This window comes from Procambarus clarkii, chromosome 40 (assembly GCF_040958095.1).
Source record: "Procambarus clarkii isolate CNS0578487 chromosome 40, FALCON_Pclarkii_2.0, whole genome shotgun sequence".
NCBI lineage: Eukaryota > Metazoa > Arthropoda > Malacostraca > Decapoda > Cambaridae > Procambarus > Procambarus clarkii.
This window is the reverse complement of record NC_091189.1, coordinates 5,939,730-5,959,580: the sequence shown is the minus strand read 5'-3', so window position 1 is coordinate 5,959,580 and position 19,851 is coordinate 5,939,730. Positions and strand designations below refer to the sequence as shown.

Genomic DNA, 19,851 nt, shown 5'->3' with positions numbered 1-19,851 from the left:
TCTCAAATTTATGATACTGTACTAAATAAAAAGAATTAAAAAAAATCCCATTTTATTAACATTCCTGCATGACATCTTTATATGTATACCTAAATGTGATACAGCATTAACAACTGGCCACATGAAGGCTTTAGCCAGGAGCAAACACCTTTCTGCGGTACAAAACTGTACATAACCATTGACTAAACTAAAATACTGTAATTATAAGCTTGCGTTAACTCACCAAAATCAGGATGGTCAACACTTCAGGTAGGCTACTTGTACTCTTGTAAATTCAGTGTGAAATTGCCACTTGGCCTTCAGATACACAATTATAAAAACTGAATTACAAAAAAAATATTCCTTGCTGAAGGGACAATGCACAAATATGTGTCCTTTTGGAAAAAAAAAAAAATACAAATAGCTGTATACATCCAACTGTACTTAGCACCACTTTCTTCTTCAGGCACTGTGATACGGATATTTTTATGTTAACATTTTAAAAATCTACCACCACTTCAACACTATGATTACTGTACAGTGCTTGTAAATGAGATAGCTTCTTAAATCTTGTAAAAAGAATATTTTATACACAAAAAAAAAGTGGTTGGGTGATAAAACTGGAAAGATCAAATTCATTACTATTAAAGTAAAAACAACTTAAAGGCTTGGTGGCCAAGTTTGCCTTTAGCATCACATAAATATTTTGTCAAGTGCTTTTTCAATGTGCTTATTTTCTTCCAAACACCGAGATTCTCTAAAGTTCACACCACGTGTGCAGTTTGCTACAGTGACAAAGATCAAATACATTCAGTCCCCTCTACTTACGACCCTTCATGTTATTTCAAAAACTAAATAGTATTTTATCAAATAAAATTCCCATAAATAAATGGTACTTATGCACATAGGATGACATTTAGGAACGTGAATCCCATGAATCCGAACTAATGTTATATCTTTCAGGTGTCTGAATTACATGCAAAGGCTGCAGACCACTTTCATAATTGGTGGTTATTTTAGTGTACAACCAATGGTCCTCTGTAAATTGGACTTCATAATCTCAATCTCTATATACTGTAAACACAAAATTAGGAACTGGCAAAAGAAATTGGTAAGACAGTATGGCTATAGAGCACTATTACAGAATATTAAAAAAAAAAAAACTAAATACCATTCAAGATGCCAATATGAGAGTAGGATACAATATGATTGACAGGATAAAAACCCACACTAGTGTATTTGTGTATTTTTTGGAAAGATTTAGACCAAGTCTTTTGCACTCTCCTGAGTGCTTCATCAAGATCTGAGTACAGTATATGGTTAGGACAAGACTTGCATCTCAATGTACGCGTATTAGCCGTAGAGATGCAAGTCTTGTCCTAACCATATACTGTACTCGGACCTTCTTAGATAAAGCGCCTTAATCTGCCTCCAGTCTGACAGATAAATTATGCTGCTCTAGTTATACACTTTCCGATGCCTCTTTCAGTTAGCCGAGGGATTGTATATGACCAAAATCACTATTCTCTTAACTGCCTATGATATTGTCATGTGTGGATTGGCAATCTCTGCTACTGTCATTTCCTCTAATCTCCAATTCACGTTCAATAGTAAGTGTTATTAAAAATGCAACGGAAATTTGGGAAAATACCTGTGTAATTGCATTACACATACCTGTAATGTACAAGGAAATGTATATTACTTATTACACATACTGTATGTAATCATATAGAGTAATACATCAAAATGTTTTCCATATAGCAAATATGTTTGCAGACTTCAGAGGTTGATATTTTGTAACAATACACAACACAATTTTCAATTTAGATTAATAATTAAATGTTTTCTTGAACGTTTCAGGTTTGAATATTTTATATTTCACAACTTATTAAAATAATATTACTAACAATACTGTACTTAACATATGAATTCCACATCGGATGATTTTTAAGACTATAATTACCTGTCACAGAAGCTAAACCACATATCACTGATCATTAAGATATAAAAATATAAAAAACTGAAGACAAAATACTGAATGAAATGATTTTTTTTTAATGTTACCATCAGTGGACCAAATAAATATACTATACAGTAATGTACTCAACAACAATAGGTACAGGACCAAATAAATATACTATACAGTAATGTACTTCAACAACAATAGGTACAGTGTTAATAAGAAATTTTTATTTTAAATATCATGAATCAGATGCCTATACAACATGCAAGAAACATTTCACAAAGACGAAGCACTGCAAATGTGAAAAACAAAAGAATTTTACACTTTCTAGTATAACACTTTTTACTTAATAGTTTCAAACCTCAAATATTATGAGTTATTGAGCTTACAGAGTCTATAGCAATAACTCATTGCCAAATAAATTATGCACTAGTTTTTTTCTTGAATGATAAAGCATTATTTCCAACAAGGAAATATAATGTTACCCATAGTCAATACACGAAAGTAATTAATAAGCAAACATCAGCCTAATTTAAAATTGCAAACAGGCTGCATATATTATGTAATCAACATATGCAAAAAGTTACACAACATGTGACTGCAAAATGCAAGAAAAACTGCAGGCAGGAGCAACGGTTTCAAGCTCAACAAGCCACAATGAAGGACTGAAAACAGAAGCTCTCTCACCCCATAAGATAATTAACCCATGGAAATGCCTACCCGCCGAAGCCGTAAATGCCAAAACTGTTAAGTTTTAAGGTACAGCTGGAAAAGATCAAGGCAAATAGAGGGACCTTCGACAAGCCACCGGCTTCCTATCCTCGACGAGGCCACTTGTGTTAATGGCTCTCAGGTAAAATCAGGTAAATTGGAAAAAAGTCTTTCACTCCGCTATGAACTTCTTCAGAGATGTCTCTGAAAAAACTCCTAGCGGACCAAAAGTACTAAAACTATCCTCATATCGCTGTACGTTTTTCTTGCATTCTACATAAAAAAAATCTTCATAAAAAAAAATAAATCTACATAAATAAAGAATATATTTTTATATTGGACGAAATTCATAACTAAAGGCACATTTTACCAAGCATCCTTAACTGGGGCCTTTATCCCTCTTAACAATGGTTCTTTAAGAAAAGTATCCTGTCACATATGTTCCACCTCATCATCGGTCAACCTGCCACTTCTGCATGGAATCTAATTTCCCACGCTCAGACAATGGCCATACTCGGCATACTGCTCGACCACGAATTAATCCTGCTGGCACAGATCCAAAATTGCGCGAGTCAGTAGAATTCATAGTATTGTCACCCTCCAACCACACGTGACCTTTGGGAACCTGAAAGTAGATAGGTGCTTCTGTATTACATCCATCATATAAACAGTATGCATGCATAAGTTATTACCAATTTGAAGTTACACACAAAATTATGTTTGTGGCGTTTTATCACGTGTATATTTTACCGTAAATTATATTAAAACTTCCAGTGGTTTCAAAACATACACAAACTCCAAGTTTATTCGAATCTACACAAGAGGAACATATTTCAAACATTACTTAGTAGGTACAGTATTTATATATTATATAAAAGTTAATTACATACAGCATAATTAGTACTGCTTAAATTTGATTTCAAAATCTTCCTGTTTGTTGCATTTTTGTAACAAACACATGGTCAATATATATACAAGTTCTACTTGCTGTCATTTAATTTTAGAATCCATTTTGCTGCACATCTACTGACTTTCTATTTTGTTTATAGTGTACATCAATGAAACTCGGGACATTCTACGAGGAGGTGAGCAACTAAGTGGGATAATGTAAATCTGACAATAAGGTGCATGTCTTTATTCCATTAAGTGTTCATGCGTGTGTGGCCAATATGCAGCCTAGCTAGTTCACAACTTACATTAGTGGTAGGAGGAAAGCCAAAGGCCAAATGAATAGACTACACATAATACTACTTTTCATTACTCATAATACAGCACTCAACCCATGATTGCCCCAACGGTTGCAGACTGGTGCGTGAATGACATGGTAAAACTCCAAGTAAGGGAGCCACTTTTAGGAGACAGTTGAGACAAATGGCCTCCTGAGCAGTGGCATCTGTGATATTATTAGATATAACATCAATATGGCTGGGGACCCCCCAAAAATGTAAATGTTTTACACCTACTTGGATTTCATGTGGACTTTAATCACTACAGGATGGAAAGGGTTAAAAAGTCTCCAAAAACAAGAGTCCACTGTGAGTTACAGCTGCAACAACAAATGAATGTTAGTGCATAGAAAATAACTGACAGAGAACATACAAAATTGTATGTTCTCCATCAGTATGTTCTCTACCGTAAAACTCAGCATTAAATGTAGTGAAAAGCATCTTTCTGGAAGAGGCCCATATCAAGGATTCCTGAAGTTATTTTGCCGAGATTGCTCCATACCAAAAGGCCATATATTTTGCAGAGGTTCTACTTGGCCTACCGGGAACCAGAGACAGAACCTGGCACCTCTCAAAGAGGTACAGGGAGCAAGTGAAAATTCACCACCTCACTGGGAAAGCATCCAGGAAGTCAACAAAGCTTTACAGACAATTGGGGTGTTCACAGAAAGCAAAGCCTCAAAATTGCCAAACATCATAAATGATTCACATAGAACAAGGAATTCAGCAAACTAGTTTGAAACCCATTAATACTGATCATTGCCACCCGGCAGCCCAGCCTCTACCCTTGGCATATTGCCCATCTTAGTTCTGGAGGTGATGAACAACTCACCCACAAACCTGGAAGGGAGGGAGGTAATCAGGGAGCAACCAGGGCTCTACCAGAAAGAGGAGTTTCATTACATCCAATGTTGGATTTCTGTGTGGGGTCTCCAGGTGGCTCCCTGAAGCTAACCATAGAACAAGAATGGGACTTACCAGGGAAGAGGAAAGACAGCAGGCACTAGAATAAATAGAACCCAGGTCAGGAGACATGGCCCATTAACTAAATACTGTGTTGCCAGAACCCTGTTAAAATTCAAAACCTCCAAACCCAAGTATCAGCCCAGGACATATTGGAAAAGACCATGGACGACCTGCGAAATGTGAGCCTTAGAACAGGAAATCAAGGAAATGGCATCAACCAACAGGGCACTCGAGGCAGGACTAGTGGTCCGCAAGTAACTGTGAAGAGTCGCCATGAGACAAATGATGCACCCCCCCTGCCGAACCAACCAAACATCAATCACTAAGGGATCCCTCATGGAAGCCCAACGACTCATTTTTTACCAGAGAAGACTGCTGCAAACAAATAAAGTGTGTTACAGCCTCACTTAGTCAGTAACCGGGTTCTTTCTATTCAAAATTTTCTATGGGGCCTTAATACCACTTTGTACCAGATTCAACCCAGTCATAAGAAAGTTGTTCAGAACTGGAAGTAATAGTCAATCCAACAAGAGTAAGGGGAAAACAACACTAAACCATACCATCACCATGTGTACTTCTTAACTACAGTATTTACACTTCTTACATATGTACATAATATAATATTGCAGATGTCACTTTCACATAGGACACTACAAACAAACATCTGCGATCTTCTAATCCGGCGAGTCTACTTCTATCTTCTATTGTACAGCACTTGTGGTACTCTCCCCTAGTCTGTCTTCTATGGTACTCACTCTGGCGAGTTCACCTTTCTCAGTAAATCATGGGCCAGTCCTTTACAGTATCATCACGGTGTCAAAATACCACTTCTACTTTCCAGCAACACACTGGCAGGTCTCCAACAATACGCTGGCAGTGGTGTCCAGCAACACGCTGGCTGGCTTCCACACAGGTTTCAACTATAACAAGCCTTAACAGACTGACATTAATTCCACCTCGTATCTCAACTGTGCTATCCCAGGATACATCAGTCTATTCACCAAAATCTCACTGGTTATCACGGTCTCCACCAACTCGGCCCACTTGTTCCCACTGGAACAGGTCTCGAGTTCAGGAGTGCCCTGGGATTAAGAAGTGAGAAGGGCCATTCAATTAATTCAATTTTAACACTATTAAGAGGGACCGAGAAAAAATGAAAATGACAAAATGAAAATCATAAATGAAATACAAAGTACAAGACACAACCTGATCTATTCAGAATGACAACAACATGTAAAGGATCTGGGAATAATGAAATCAGATGATCTAACGTTTAGCGAGCATAACAAAGCAAATATAACATCAGCCAGGAAAACAATAGGATGAGTTATGAGAACCATCAAATACAGGGATGCCATTATGATGTTCCTACCTTTCAAATCACTTGCACTTTCCCAACTTGAGTACTGTTTGGTACTCATTTTAGGTTTCAAATCAGGTGAAATTGCCAAAGTAGAGGGATACAGAGAACATAAACAGTGTGCACCAACACGATAGAGCACCTAAAGTACTGAAACTGCCTTAAAGCTCTCGAAATGGACTCTTGAAAGGAGGTAAAAGAAGTATCATATATACATGGAAGATTCTGGATTCTGGAGTAGTTGCACCACAGGTAAAATAAGAGAACACTGAATGAGGATCAGAGGTCCATAGAGTTTAAATATCCTCCCAGCAGACATAAGAAATATTGCCAGTACAAAAGTGGACGTGCTTAAGAGAAAATTAGACACTTCCACAAAATGTAATGGACTAACTGAATTGAAGTGGACATCTGGGCTGCTCCAAGCAACAGCCTGTTAGACCAAGTTATTACAAGTCCAAGACAAGCCTGACTGCAGGTTTGGTTTGGGAAGAACTCCCAGAACCCTCTCCAGATATACTTCAGGTGGAATCAGAAAAAAGATGAAACGAGCACCAGGCACTGTCATACTGCTGAGGATTAGCACCAATAGGGGCATACAAATTATGGGGCACCAATAGCCACAAAAATGGCAACAGACTCACATAAAAAACACCAAGACAATTTTTTTTTTATTATTAGGGAAAAGTGCCAAGCCTTTATGACTTTATAGCACTTGGAGGGGGTTCAGGATGAGGATTTGGGATGAGACAGGACAACCTGTATGAAGCGAGACCGTCGCTCTACTGTCCAGTCAAAGTGGCTGGGAAAAGTGTGAAGTGAACAGAGTGAAGGAGAAGGATGAACCAGTGAGGTATGATGCAGGGCTGCTGCCAAGAGAACTGGACCCATGGCAGGAAAGACTGCATTAATAAAATCATAGGGACTATACAAGAATAACTCCATACAGTGCTGATCTAGTTAGCACTCGTATTCCAAGAACATATCTACCATACTAAATAATTATAAAAAATAAGAATTTAGTCTCAGAAATGTTTCAATACATCTCAAGGTATCCTCTGGAATAAGGCTACTGTACCAAAATATTACACATTTACAGTCTAAACTACACTTACCATATTACAAGAGGGAAAATCAAATAAAAATATGACAGTGCTTAGAGCAACTGCCTGTCTAATTTTTATCCAATTCTCCCTAAGATAAAGTTCTGCTTGACTTACAATATGAGTTCGAAAACCAATTTTGACTTTGTCTCCCCCAAGGCCAGTGACCCGCTTGCAGATGTGGTGGTGGGGATTTGTTGGGGAACGAGCAATGATGACATCCCCTCGACTGATGCGATTTAATCGAGGAGAAATGTGCTCAGTAATGATCACGTCCTCTGAGAATATAGTTGGTTCCATCGAAGGTCCTTTACACTGTGGGAATTTTTTTTTTTAAACATTTGTACATATATATTTAGTTTCACAATCATCCTAAAATACAGTATTAGTGCTCCCATGAAATAATATTTTAAACAATTATTTAACTTTTCAATGTAACCACTTTATATTATGCAATTGATATTTTTTTTATAAAGGTAATCCATAATGTTTTAGTCACAGAGCCAACTGTAGATATAGAATAAAAATGCCTTGTGAACTTCAAGAGCCATTTACAAAATATTTCAATGGAGTCACTCCCTTCCTCAAGTGCATCTCTTGAGGGAGTTGGTGTCATCCAACAAAATGAGTCCCCAGGATTGGGAGTGCTCTGCTTGAACCAAAGTTTCAAGTGCTTCAGCTGTTAATGTTTCTACCAATAAGTGTTCATCTTTCAAACCCTGTTTGAATGCTGCAAGTTGTAATCAACAATCCTTGCTCATGCAGATGTGGGCTGGAAGGAGTGCTAGCTAGCTAGGGAAGTGTGCCTTTCCTCTCTGATGGAAATCTGCAGCTCTGGCATTGGAGCTGTTATTCACAGGTAGTGATCAGAGGGATGATTTTCACCATGAATTTTTTTATAATAGTTGGGAAAATCAGGTCTAAATTCAAAATAAAAACACAGTATATATAAAAATGTTATTTTCAAATTTTATATTAAAATTGTATTTTAACCCTCAGTGAGAACAGGGTCGAAAAAAATCGGGGTTCGAATCCTGAGCAGAACAGTCATGGTTGGGCACATTTCCTATCATCTAAGCAGTAAATATTGTAGGTATCCAAGAGTTAGTCAGCTTGTTGTCGGATTACATCCTGCAATTCTATCCTGTTGGCCTAACATGTACATATACATTGGCTGCCTGTTCCCTGACAATGAATTATCATTAAATTGTTAAAAGTTTAAGATAATTGTATAATACTAATTTCTTTTGTCGAGGACAGGAAACCTGTGTATTTATACCGGGGTATATACTTTAGGCTTGTATTGTGGTCTCCCCTTCCCCCTTCAAGGTTGATCTATCGACACTCCCAGGATGCAACCCCACACCAAGCTGATTAACTCCTGGGTACGTATTTATTGCTAGGTGAGCAGAGGCTTTAGGTAAAATTAAACGTGCTCAAGCATTTCTGTCCCATCCAGGAATCAAACCCAGGATCCCCAATTGTGAGCCAAGAATAGAGTCAATTGCACTACAAGATCCTATACAAAAATATAATTATCTAATTGATACCCTAGTGGTTATAAGTATTGTATTTATCACAGTCTCTGTAATAGGTTATGAATACACAGTACAGTATATATAATAATATGTAATAGATAATGAAACAGCTTGGGTAACCAACCTAAATTTGTATCAGTTTACTATAAAATCCACAAAATTAAATACCCTGTACAATAATTGGATTAGCAGAAGGTTGAATTATGCACAATGATTCAGGGTTTTTTTGACACAGAAAAAAAGGAAAATAACAAATGTGTAGCAATATTTACCACGACAAAATCTCCAACAAACTCCAGGGTGCAGTGAGCAATGCAGCCATACTGGATCATGTAACCAGCCAAACCCAGCCACTTGCCAAAGTGGCGGTATAAACCTGTCCGCATGGCACTAGAGGTGCATTTCTTTCACTGCTCTTACGCTGAAATAATGTTCGTGTTTTTACTGATACAACAATTATAAAACTCATATTGATACATTAAGATTTTGGGAGTAGTTTATTTATGTGGAGCAATGAAATACAAATGTTAGAGGAAATAAATGACTGACATTTTATTTGTGACAACTGGCGAGATACCAGTGTGGGTGAAAGCTTAAAAGGAGGAAAATTCTTTTATAACTCCTTTATTTCGTTCTTAATGTATCCTGCTACTTACATTTTTTTAATGATAAAAGTTTTCTATTGTAATGTTGTAATTGTGTTTAGCCCTATTTTCTTAAATGTTTTCATAATTTCTGGGCAAGCATTTCATTACCCCCATAAATTCGGAGATGCTGCTGCAATGTTTATTCACTATACTTTAGAATTTCCAAGTATATTACTGTAGTAGTAAAATGTAAACTGACCAAATTTGCAAGCTTACAACAATCAATATTGGAAAATTTCAATTGGGACTAAAAAAAATGTGGTGGATGCGGTACTGTTATAATTACAGGCCACATTTAAACATGGTAAAAGTGAAAGCTCAAAGGATTCAGTAATTAACATTATCATCCAAAACTTGAAAGTATATAAAAGATTTTAGGCCTAGAATAAGGCCAACAAAAATATGTTGACAGTTTCCAACCAACCCTAAATTCCAACTACATACACCTTAATGTTTTTAAGAAAAAAAAAGATGCGCAGTAAAATCTAAATTCTACAGCTGTGATTTGAGCATATCTATATCATGCCTTCACATTAAAAAAAAATACCTACCTACCCTTTTTTTTTTTGTTGGCTGTGCGATTGCAACACTTTATTTGGGCCCGAGATGAATTTGATTAGCTAATGTATACTGTACTGTACTTGCAAAAATCATAACACTGTATACTGCTCGTATCTCAGTTTCAAATTATAGTATTTAAGAAAAAATATAAAAATTGGCATTTTAAATTATGACAACCCTTGGATTTTCTTAAGTTATAAATAAAAATATTATATCAACTTTGAGCACTGTCATGGCATTACAGTAGATAGTTTCTATCACGTTCCATCTCTTGGGATCATTAGATAATTTCAAGCATAGGTTACATATGTGGTTTGATGAGCGAGTTTGGTTGTGTGTGAATAGGTAGTTTCACATGGGCCAATATACCTTTTAAACTTTCATCTATTTATTCTATGTTCTCATCCATTACTCTCTCAAGACAATAATTCATTTATATATTCTTCTTTCATTCAACATTACAGCAAAAACAACAAAAAGATACCCAAGTATATTTCAACCATTAAACTAACCTTTCTGATGGAGTTTACAACCTTCATGAAAATCAAGCAAAAATCTCCAGACCTCTCAATGATTTCTGAAACATGAATTTGTTTTATCAAGTAAAACTGAAAATATACATAAATTAATATGTGTAGAATATACATATAGGTTATTGCTGTACTGTCAAAACCAGGAAAAGTTTTTTTAAATGGTTACCGTAGAGCAGGAAATAGTTTAATCAAATGCATATGGTTAACTAGGAATTGTTTTGGCTTATTAAAACATTGCTGTTCTAATTTAATGAGCTTTACATAATGATGATTAAGCAGCAAATTTAAGCAAATTTGAAGCTAGGAAAATATGAGGACCAAGAATATAGGGAAAGATAGGGTGAATAAGTGTGAGAGGGAGCAGGAAGCGAGACAATAGTGCACCCGAAGCAATAAGGAATACAGCTACTTAAAATCAGTTTGTGAGAGGAAGCATACTACACACATGACCTAGTTGGATGTGATAGAGAGTGCTGCTGTGGATGCTTAGATGGTGTGTAAAATTCCCAATGAAAATGGTAAACAAGGTAATAATTATGTTTTTATTACTGTATGATGACCCTTAAGTTATGTAATTGTGTAATTTTCCACAACAATTATAATTCTTATTTTTTCTAAATAATTTGAATTGATATTATCTTAGGATAATATCAATTCAAGTGCATTGCAGGGTTAAAGCATTTAGCTCACACTTGATATATCCTAAGCTTGACTTTCAAAGGATGAGACATTTAGCCATGACTGCATACACTTGAGACTTCAGTTTACCTACCAGTAAATGGGTATACAGTATACTGTGCCTAGGAGATAGTCAACTGTTGCAAGATACATACTGGAGGATGGTCAATTGTCATTCAGAGGAACCTCAATGGGTCTAACAGACTTCCTATCCCCAATTATCCAATTATGAAATACTATTTATTTCATGACAATAGAATTGCTAGTCTGCAAGTGGTGATCGTACCTTCAATTAATTATGAATAAATTTTGAGATTCAATTCCTGCACCCATTATGTACCACTGTAACCTCTTTCACTACCACTTACAGGAATTATTGCTTAACAGATGAAAAAACTTATATAGCCTACTGTTTCAGAGTATCTTAGGCCCTTTGGGTCTCTTACAAAACAATCACAATGCTTTGGTTAGGTAGAATTTCATTATTTCAATGACTCTCCAACTGTTCATGAGATAGGATTAGGCTTTTTATGGTATAGCCAACTTTTCAGCAATGCCATTGGTGATTAGCAGAGAATAAAATTTTGCCTTGAGGAGCAAGTCTATTGAGCAGCATTTTTTTTAATTTATATATATATGCAAGAGTTCTTACATTCTTATAAAGCTATTAGCAAGCATAGCATTTCGGGTAGGTCCCTAATCCTAATTTTCCCCGGAATAAGACCCGCCAAAATCATTTAACAACCAGGTAGTCATTCAATGCTGGGTTAACAGAGGCTTACAGTTAAGGATTGACACCTAGTCAATCCTCCCCCAGCCAGGATACAAACCCAGGCCAAGTTGCTCGGGAAGTGTGGGGCAAGTGTTTTACCGTTGCGCCACGGGTACTGATGAAGCATCGGGATGACTGCTGGGATGAGCATCACTCATCTTGAGTAACAAACTGCCATTGCTGCATATAGAACACGTTAAAAGTGGAGTAATATCCATATGGAAAAGAAATGTCGCAACTCAATGAGAGAATAACTGTTCCGACGGTAACACACTGGAGTTCTTTATTTTGTAGACTAGCACTTCACACACTTGTTTAGTCCAAGGTTAGTCCTAAAAAATTGCGAACCACCTTTGATATGCGACAGAATTATGGTAAAATTGTACACAATTGTTTTAACACAACTCATATTCGGATTATTAGACCCATATAAATTGCCAGATTGGGTTTGGTTAGGTTTTAAAATCTATTAGCAAACCATCTCTGGTACGATGTGACCTGTTGGGTGGGGGGAATCTTTAATTAAGGTCGAGCCTTTGACAAGTGGCCCTCAGGTAACAGGCACACCATATATACATTACAAAGAGACCAGTTAACAAAATACCGGCTGAGACTGACCCTCATATTTTACCCAAGTTAGTTATTTGCATAGTAAAAAAAAATAATAATCCAAAAACTTGTATTAATGCCAATTAAATGCTCTAACACAGAGTATACTTACAAGAACCTTTACCAAGGCAGAAAGTGCGAGAGAGAAAAAGAGAGATGGAGTTGGGCTTCTCTTCTCCAGCTGAGGCTCCGTGTTGACGTCTGGGAGAGTGTTGGTTCCCATCCGCCAGGCGTCGGCTGGGGTCAGGTCCACAGTGACCTCTGATGCTCTGCACACACACTCCTATTCCTGAATTACATTTCACCTTTGTAAATGCACATTAATGACACTATGTAAAAGTCACATCGAACACTTTATGTAGGGCATACGTAAATCTGTGTATCTATGTATTTACGTATGTAGGTTAGCTTAGCATTTTATAAAAGCACCGAATCACCTTCTGTGGTTAATTGTTCAGTAAACCCCTGAACTATATGTTTAACACATCTCTAACCCTGTCCATGGAGGACAGAAGAAAATGTTTATATGCTGGTTAGCATTGTAAATGTGTGGCCACGTCTGTGGTAGAAAAAACAAAACTCCTATTCCTGAATTTACCTGAATCCAATGAGTAATTCGCTAACTAGGATAATCAATAACATATCATAGAGACAGGCACACACACTCTGAAATCTGTAAGAAATTAAATGTAATACTGTAATGATCTTTAAGAATTAAATATACTTAAATATGCTATTTATCTGAATTTACTTGCTAAATAGTATATTTAAGTATATTAAATTATCAAAAGTTCGTTACACTATTACATTTAGTCTTTTTTTCCAGATTTCCAAGTGCATGCCGGTCTCTATAATATTTTCTACATTCATCTTTTTAAACCCCAACCCTGCACATGCTCAAAATAGTATTGTAAATAACGAACTAAAAATATCTACTCATGGATGTCAACAAACAAACTCAAAGTTGAGTGATAGTTGAGAGGCGGGATCAAAGAGCTGAGCTCAACCCCCGCAAGCACAACTAGGTGAGTACAGTAAGCTTAGAAATACCCTACTACTCCCTTGTAAACAAATAATCAAACCAAATATCTTCAGATAGACAATGTCAACATTCAGTAACTTCAGTACTCACATACAACATATAGCGTAAAAGTTTCTAAAACTGTTGGTATATTCTCACAAATTGAGATATTGTATGTTCCCCGCTCTGCTCCTCTTACACGTGTACTCAACAAATTGTGCTTGCGGGTTGAGCTTTGGCTCTTTGGTCCCGCCTCTCAACTGTCAATTAACTGGTGTACAGGTTCCTGAGCCTACGTGTGGAGTGGTCATCATGGTTCAGTCGCCAGTGCGTGTGCCAGAGGAGTTCAGAGACGCGGATTCGATCCCATTTATAGTCTAAATATTGATTTATCCTTCGATGGGACTTTTTTATGCTTAGGTATATGCAGCAATGTGTGCTACCCTATTCTGTATGAAAGATTACACAATGTAGATAAAAAAAATAGCTATAAGTTCTTCTAATATTCCCATCTCACAGGATGGTTAGTCATAATGGAATCAGGAGAGAACATGAAATGTGAAGCCTATTAGCCTCCACTAGCAAAATCTGGGTACAGCACAAGAATATCTTCCAATATCGCTGAGTGTATGAAGTAATTACAGAGCTGAAAGTACTTCATACCATTTAGTCTGAAATCACTGATAACAGGGCAATCACAGATATAGTGTTGGAGAGTATGTCCCAGCTCTTGTTCACACAGTTTACAATGTGAATGTTCACCATTGGTGGATTCATTACCTGCAGCCACCTGCCATAGATATCAATATCCCAGCTTAATCGATAGGACTACCGAGATCTTTCAAGCCGATCGAAGTAATTTCTGGATCAATTCCGGCGGGCAATATATATTGTTTATCGTTTATATAGTTTAATTTATATAAAAAAATATATTGGTGGCGGATGCTAAAACCCTCAGTAGTTTCAAAGAGTCATATGACAAAGAGTACTTGGGACACCACTAGCTCTCATCCTGTAACTATCTTATCTTGAGATAATTTCGGGGCTTAGCGTCCACGCGGTCCGGTCCTCGACCAGGCCTCCTTTTTGTTACAACCCCCCCACCAGAAAGCAGCCCGTCTAAATACCAGATACCTATTTACTGCTAGGTGAACAGGTGCATCAGGGTGAAAGAAACTCTGCCCATTTGTTTTCGCCTTCACCGGGGATCGAACCCGAAACTTTAGGACTACGAATCCCGAGCGCTGTCCACTCAGCTGTAAGGCCCTCTTTGACAGAACTGCACTTAGGTAATTACTGTATTACGTTATAATCAAACACTATCTAAACTACGGTATGTTTTCGTTGGGTTCAACCACTGCAAACTACCTCTAGCCCACCCAGGAAAAATGTGTCATCAGAACTATAACAAATTCTGTCTTCAGATCACAGAGTTCCTCTTTATAAATCCCTAAACATTCACTCCACACATTCCCAGGGCACGCGCTATACTTGCCACACCCTACATACACCACTGCTTTGATAATAATAATATAGATTATTATATAATCTATATATATATATATATATATTATATATTATACAGAGCTCATAATAATAATAATAATAATAATAATAATAATAATAATAATAATAATAATAATAATAATAATAATACAAATAATAATAATAATGATTAATAATAATAATAATAACAATAACAATAATAATAATAATAATAATAATACAAATAATAATAATAATGATTAATAATAATAATAATAATAATAATAATAATAATAATAAAATAATATCAATAACAATAATAATAATAATAATAATAATAATAATAATAATAATAATAATAATAATATTGAAGGCGAAGGAAATACCCATTATATGTATAAGGGAAGGGAACTATCAGGGAAAAGCACCAAGCCATTACGACTATATAGCACTGGGAAAGGGGTTAAGATAAGGATTTGGGATGGGACGAGAGGGAAAGGAATGGTGCCCCAACCACTTGGATGGTCGGGGATTGAACGCTAACCTGTATAAAGTGAGACCGTCGCTCTACCGTCGAACCCAAGTGGTTGGACCCAATATATATATAAGTGTATAAAAAAAATCGGATGTAGACTACATAATTTCTCATGGTTCTGTATACAGTGTTCTAATATAATTTAATCGACAGTGTTCTAGTTCAAATCTAATTCTAATAAATATAATGGGTCTTTCCTTTACCTTCATTCAAGCACTATGGCATTGTAGTAAGTTTCTCCAATAATAATAATAATAATAATAATAATAATAATAACAATAATAATAATAATAATAATAATAATAATAATAATAATAATAATAATAATAATAATTTATTCGCAAAAAATACATTACATTCAATTACAATTTATATTGGCTATATATATGTTTAGTTTAGATAGGATACTATCATCCCAGCCTCAACACATATACATACAGTTGAGAGGCGGGACCAAAGGGCCAGAGCTCAATCCCCGCAAGCACAATTAGGTAAGTACACCACATTCTATACGAGTGTATATCCTAATACTAAGACTGTGTTGTATATACTGTACATGTTGTATGTACAAGTTGTATATACATGTTGTAAACACACATCTCATATAGAATTATATTATACATTTTTGGTTTGCACTTAATAACAAGAGATGTACATTGTGTGAATATGTCTCATAAATACTGTTCCAACCCCCCTAAAAATTATTATAATATTATTACTACATGTCATACTTAAAAGTTAATATTATTTGAGAAGCAATATTTGAATATACGATATTAATTACATGAGTAACAGAAATGACAGCAAATATGATATCATTATTTTGGATTAAAGGTGTATGTTTGCCTATGCTATGTGGGATGGTAGATATGTATGCTACGTAGAGGGATACACATATGCTGTGTGGTGTGGTATATATATATAATATGTAGAGTGGAATACATGATATGTGGAGCAATATATGTTATGAGTAGCGGTAGTCATGAAATGTAGAGTGGTAGATATATGCTATGTAGAGTAGCAGACATATATAGAGTGGTAGACATATGTGGAGTGGCAGATATATGCTATGTAGAGTGGTAAACATATGCTCGTTAGAACAGTAGGTAGTGTAGGCTTACAGTATCTCTTACCACTATAGACGGCCAGAGTGTGTTGACCTACAGTATCTCGCCTAACTGGATTCCCGATATTGTTGAATATGTAAATCAATACTTTTTGATGTTATGGATTTTTTCTATCGAATTTCACATGTTGCATATTTCACGAGCGAAGCTGTGAGAATTTTTATGATTTAAAGCTGTAGAAGGAAAGAGGCTTCGAGCCTTGGGCTGATTATAACTAGTCGTTCAACACATAACATGAATAGCTAAACCATATGTATGATCCATTTATGTGCTTCTTACGGGTTATCGTGTCTAAACATTACACGAGTTTAGATGTGAAATTTTAAGTACTTCTGTTTCCCCCTAGTCAAAATACTTGACTAAGACTAAATTTTGTCCTTGTTAAAACTAACAATTGTGATGTTATCGTATAATAGGGAGAGAAGAGGGGTAAAAACTCTAAACAATGAGCTCATAAAGTACACATTCATAAACAATCCATTTCATTTTTATCCTTATCTGTAAGTTTTGATTAAGAAATACTGAGTATTAATGTCTGAAAAACTGAAGCGTATTAGTGGCTTCATATAATGTTCCTTTTGTATATCTATTTGTATGATTTTTTAAATGTATGTTACATAAGAAAATATGATTATATTATAATTAATTGTCGTAACAATCAACAATTAATTTTGTCCTAACTACTCTAGTAACAAAGGGTGCAGCTTGCGGGTAGGGAGGAATAAATTATAATCCAGCCTCTTCTCTCTATGGTATATGGGGCAAATCTCCTCACAATTTCTCATAATTTTGTTGTATCTGCTTCTGAAGCTGTGTATTTATCTTTCCAGTTCCGACCTGCTATATACATTTCTATTTGTCTGTGCTTAGAGCAATCTGCTCATGTCCAACTTGACTTATCATTTTTGAATCTTATATGTCCGAATCATGTCTCCTCTGATTCTTTTGTCTTCAACTATTGGAAACTTATTTCTCTTAACCTGTCCTCGATGTTAAGGCTTGTAATTTCCGGCACCAGTCATGTAGCATATAGTTTAGACCATCTTAACTGTGTGGGTGTAGGGCTTAACACTTTTATAATTAATTTTGACGCTGCATTCTCCAGTATTGATCTGACATTTGCTCATTTTATGCAAGTTACTGGCTTGTTTTTTGCCCCATAATTGTGTTCGTTCCCGGCGAAAAGCTTTTCTTTTTATCTCTTTTTAGCTGCCTATATTTGAGTACATTGTTTATCTGGTGGTCTTCCGAATTTATCAATTTTCATAAGCTTGCACTTAATTGGAATTAAATTCCAATGTCCATTTATATGACCACTCGGGTTTATGCTACTCCTGCAGCACTTTATAGTCATTTATTTTTCTTATTTCCCTTTTCCTATTGCATCGTCTGGTAAAGTGACATAAATGAGCCAGTATATTCCATCTGGTAACAGTGATATGAATAAGTCATCTTACATCTAGGAATAGTGACATGAATGAGTCATCTTATATCTGAGAATGGTGACATGAATGAGTCATCTTACCTCTGTGAATAATGACATGAATGACTCATCTTACCTCTGGATATAATGACATGAATGAGTCATTTTACCTCTGGATATAATGACATGAATGAGTCATCTTACCTCTGGATATAATGCCACGAATGAGTCATCTTACCTCTGGATATAATGACATGAATGAGTCATCTTACCTCTCAATATAATGCCATGAATGAGTCATCTTACCTCTGGATATAATGACATGAATGAGTCATCTTACCTCTGGATATAATGACACGAATGAGTCATCTTACCTCTGGATATAATGCCACGAATGAGTCATCTTACCTCTGGATATAATGACACGAATGAGTCATCTTACCTCTGGATATAATGACATGAATGACTCATCTTACCTCTGGATATAATGACATGAATGAGTCATCTTACCTCTGGATATAATGACATGAATGAGTCATCTTACCTCTGGATATAATGCCACGAATGAGTCATCTTACCTCTGGATATAATGACATGAATGAGTCATCTTACCTCTGGATATAATGACATGAATGAGTCATCTTACCTCTGGATATAATGACATGAATGAGTCATCTTACCTCTGGATATAATGACATGAATGAGTCATCTTACCTCTGGATATAATGACATGAATGAGTCATCTTACCTCTGGATATAATGACACGAATGAGTCATCTTACCTCTGGATATAATGCCACGAATGAGTCATCTTACCTCTGGATATAATGACATGAATGAGTCATCTTACCTCTGGATATAATGACATGAATGACTCATCTTACCTCTGGATATAATGACATGAATGAGTCATCTTACCTCTGGATATAATGACATGAATGAGTCATCTTACCTCTGGATATAATGACACGAATGAGTCATCTTACCTCTGGATATAATGACATGAATGAGTCATCTTACCTCTGGATATAATGACATGAATGAGTCATCTTACCTCTGGATATAATGACATGAATGAGTCATCTTACCTCTGGATATAATGACATGAATGAGTCATCTTACCTCTGGATATAATGACACGAATGAGTCATCTTACCTCTGGATATAATGACACGAATGAGTCATCTTACCTCTGGATATAATGACATGAATGAGTCATCTTACCTCTGGATATAATGACATGAATGACTCATCTTACCTCTGGATATAATGACATGAATGAGTCATCTTACCTCTGGATATAATGACATGAATGAGTCATCTTACCTCTGGATATAATGACACGAATGAGTCATCTTACCTCTGGATATAATGACATGAATGAGTCATCTTACCTCTGGATATAATGACACGAATGAGTCATCTTACCTCTGAATATAATGCCATGAATGAGTCATCTTACCTCTGGATATAATGACATGAATGAGTCATCTTACCTCTGGATATAATGACACGAATGAGTCATCTTACCTCTGGATATAATGACATGAATGAGTCATCTTACCTCTGGATATAATGACATGAATGAGTCATCCTACATCTGGGACTAGTGAC

General features: G+C 35.9%; 1 protein-coding gene across 2 annotated transcripts; it reads right to left on the bottom strand.

Moving 5' to 3' along the window:
- Positions 1–40: 40 nt before the first annotated feature.
- LOC123757850 (mitochondrial inner membrane protease subunit 1) lies at positions 41–12,905 on the bottom strand. Of its 2 annotated transcripts, XM_045741724.2 has the most exons (6): positions 12,759–12,860; positions 12,096–12,217; positions 10,567–10,631; positions 9,119–9,267; positions 7,426–7,623; positions 41–3,278 (listed from the first exon to the last, which is right to left on the bottom strand). In XM_045741724.2, the coding sequence occupies exons 4-6, from the start codon at positions 9,230–9,232 to the stop codon at positions 3,105–3,107; spliced, it is 486 nt and encodes a 161-aa protein (XP_045597680.1). In that variant the 5' UTR covers positions 9,233–9,267; positions 10,567–10,631; positions 12,096–12,217; positions 12,759–12,860; the 3' UTR covers positions 41–3,104. The 2 variants fall into 2 exon arrangements, with proteins under 2 accessions (XP_045597680.1, XP_045597679.1); XM_045741723.2 differs by lacking the exon at positions 12,096–12,217 and having other exon boundaries at positions 12,759–12,905.
- Positions 12,906–19,851: the final 6,946 nt, after the last annotated feature.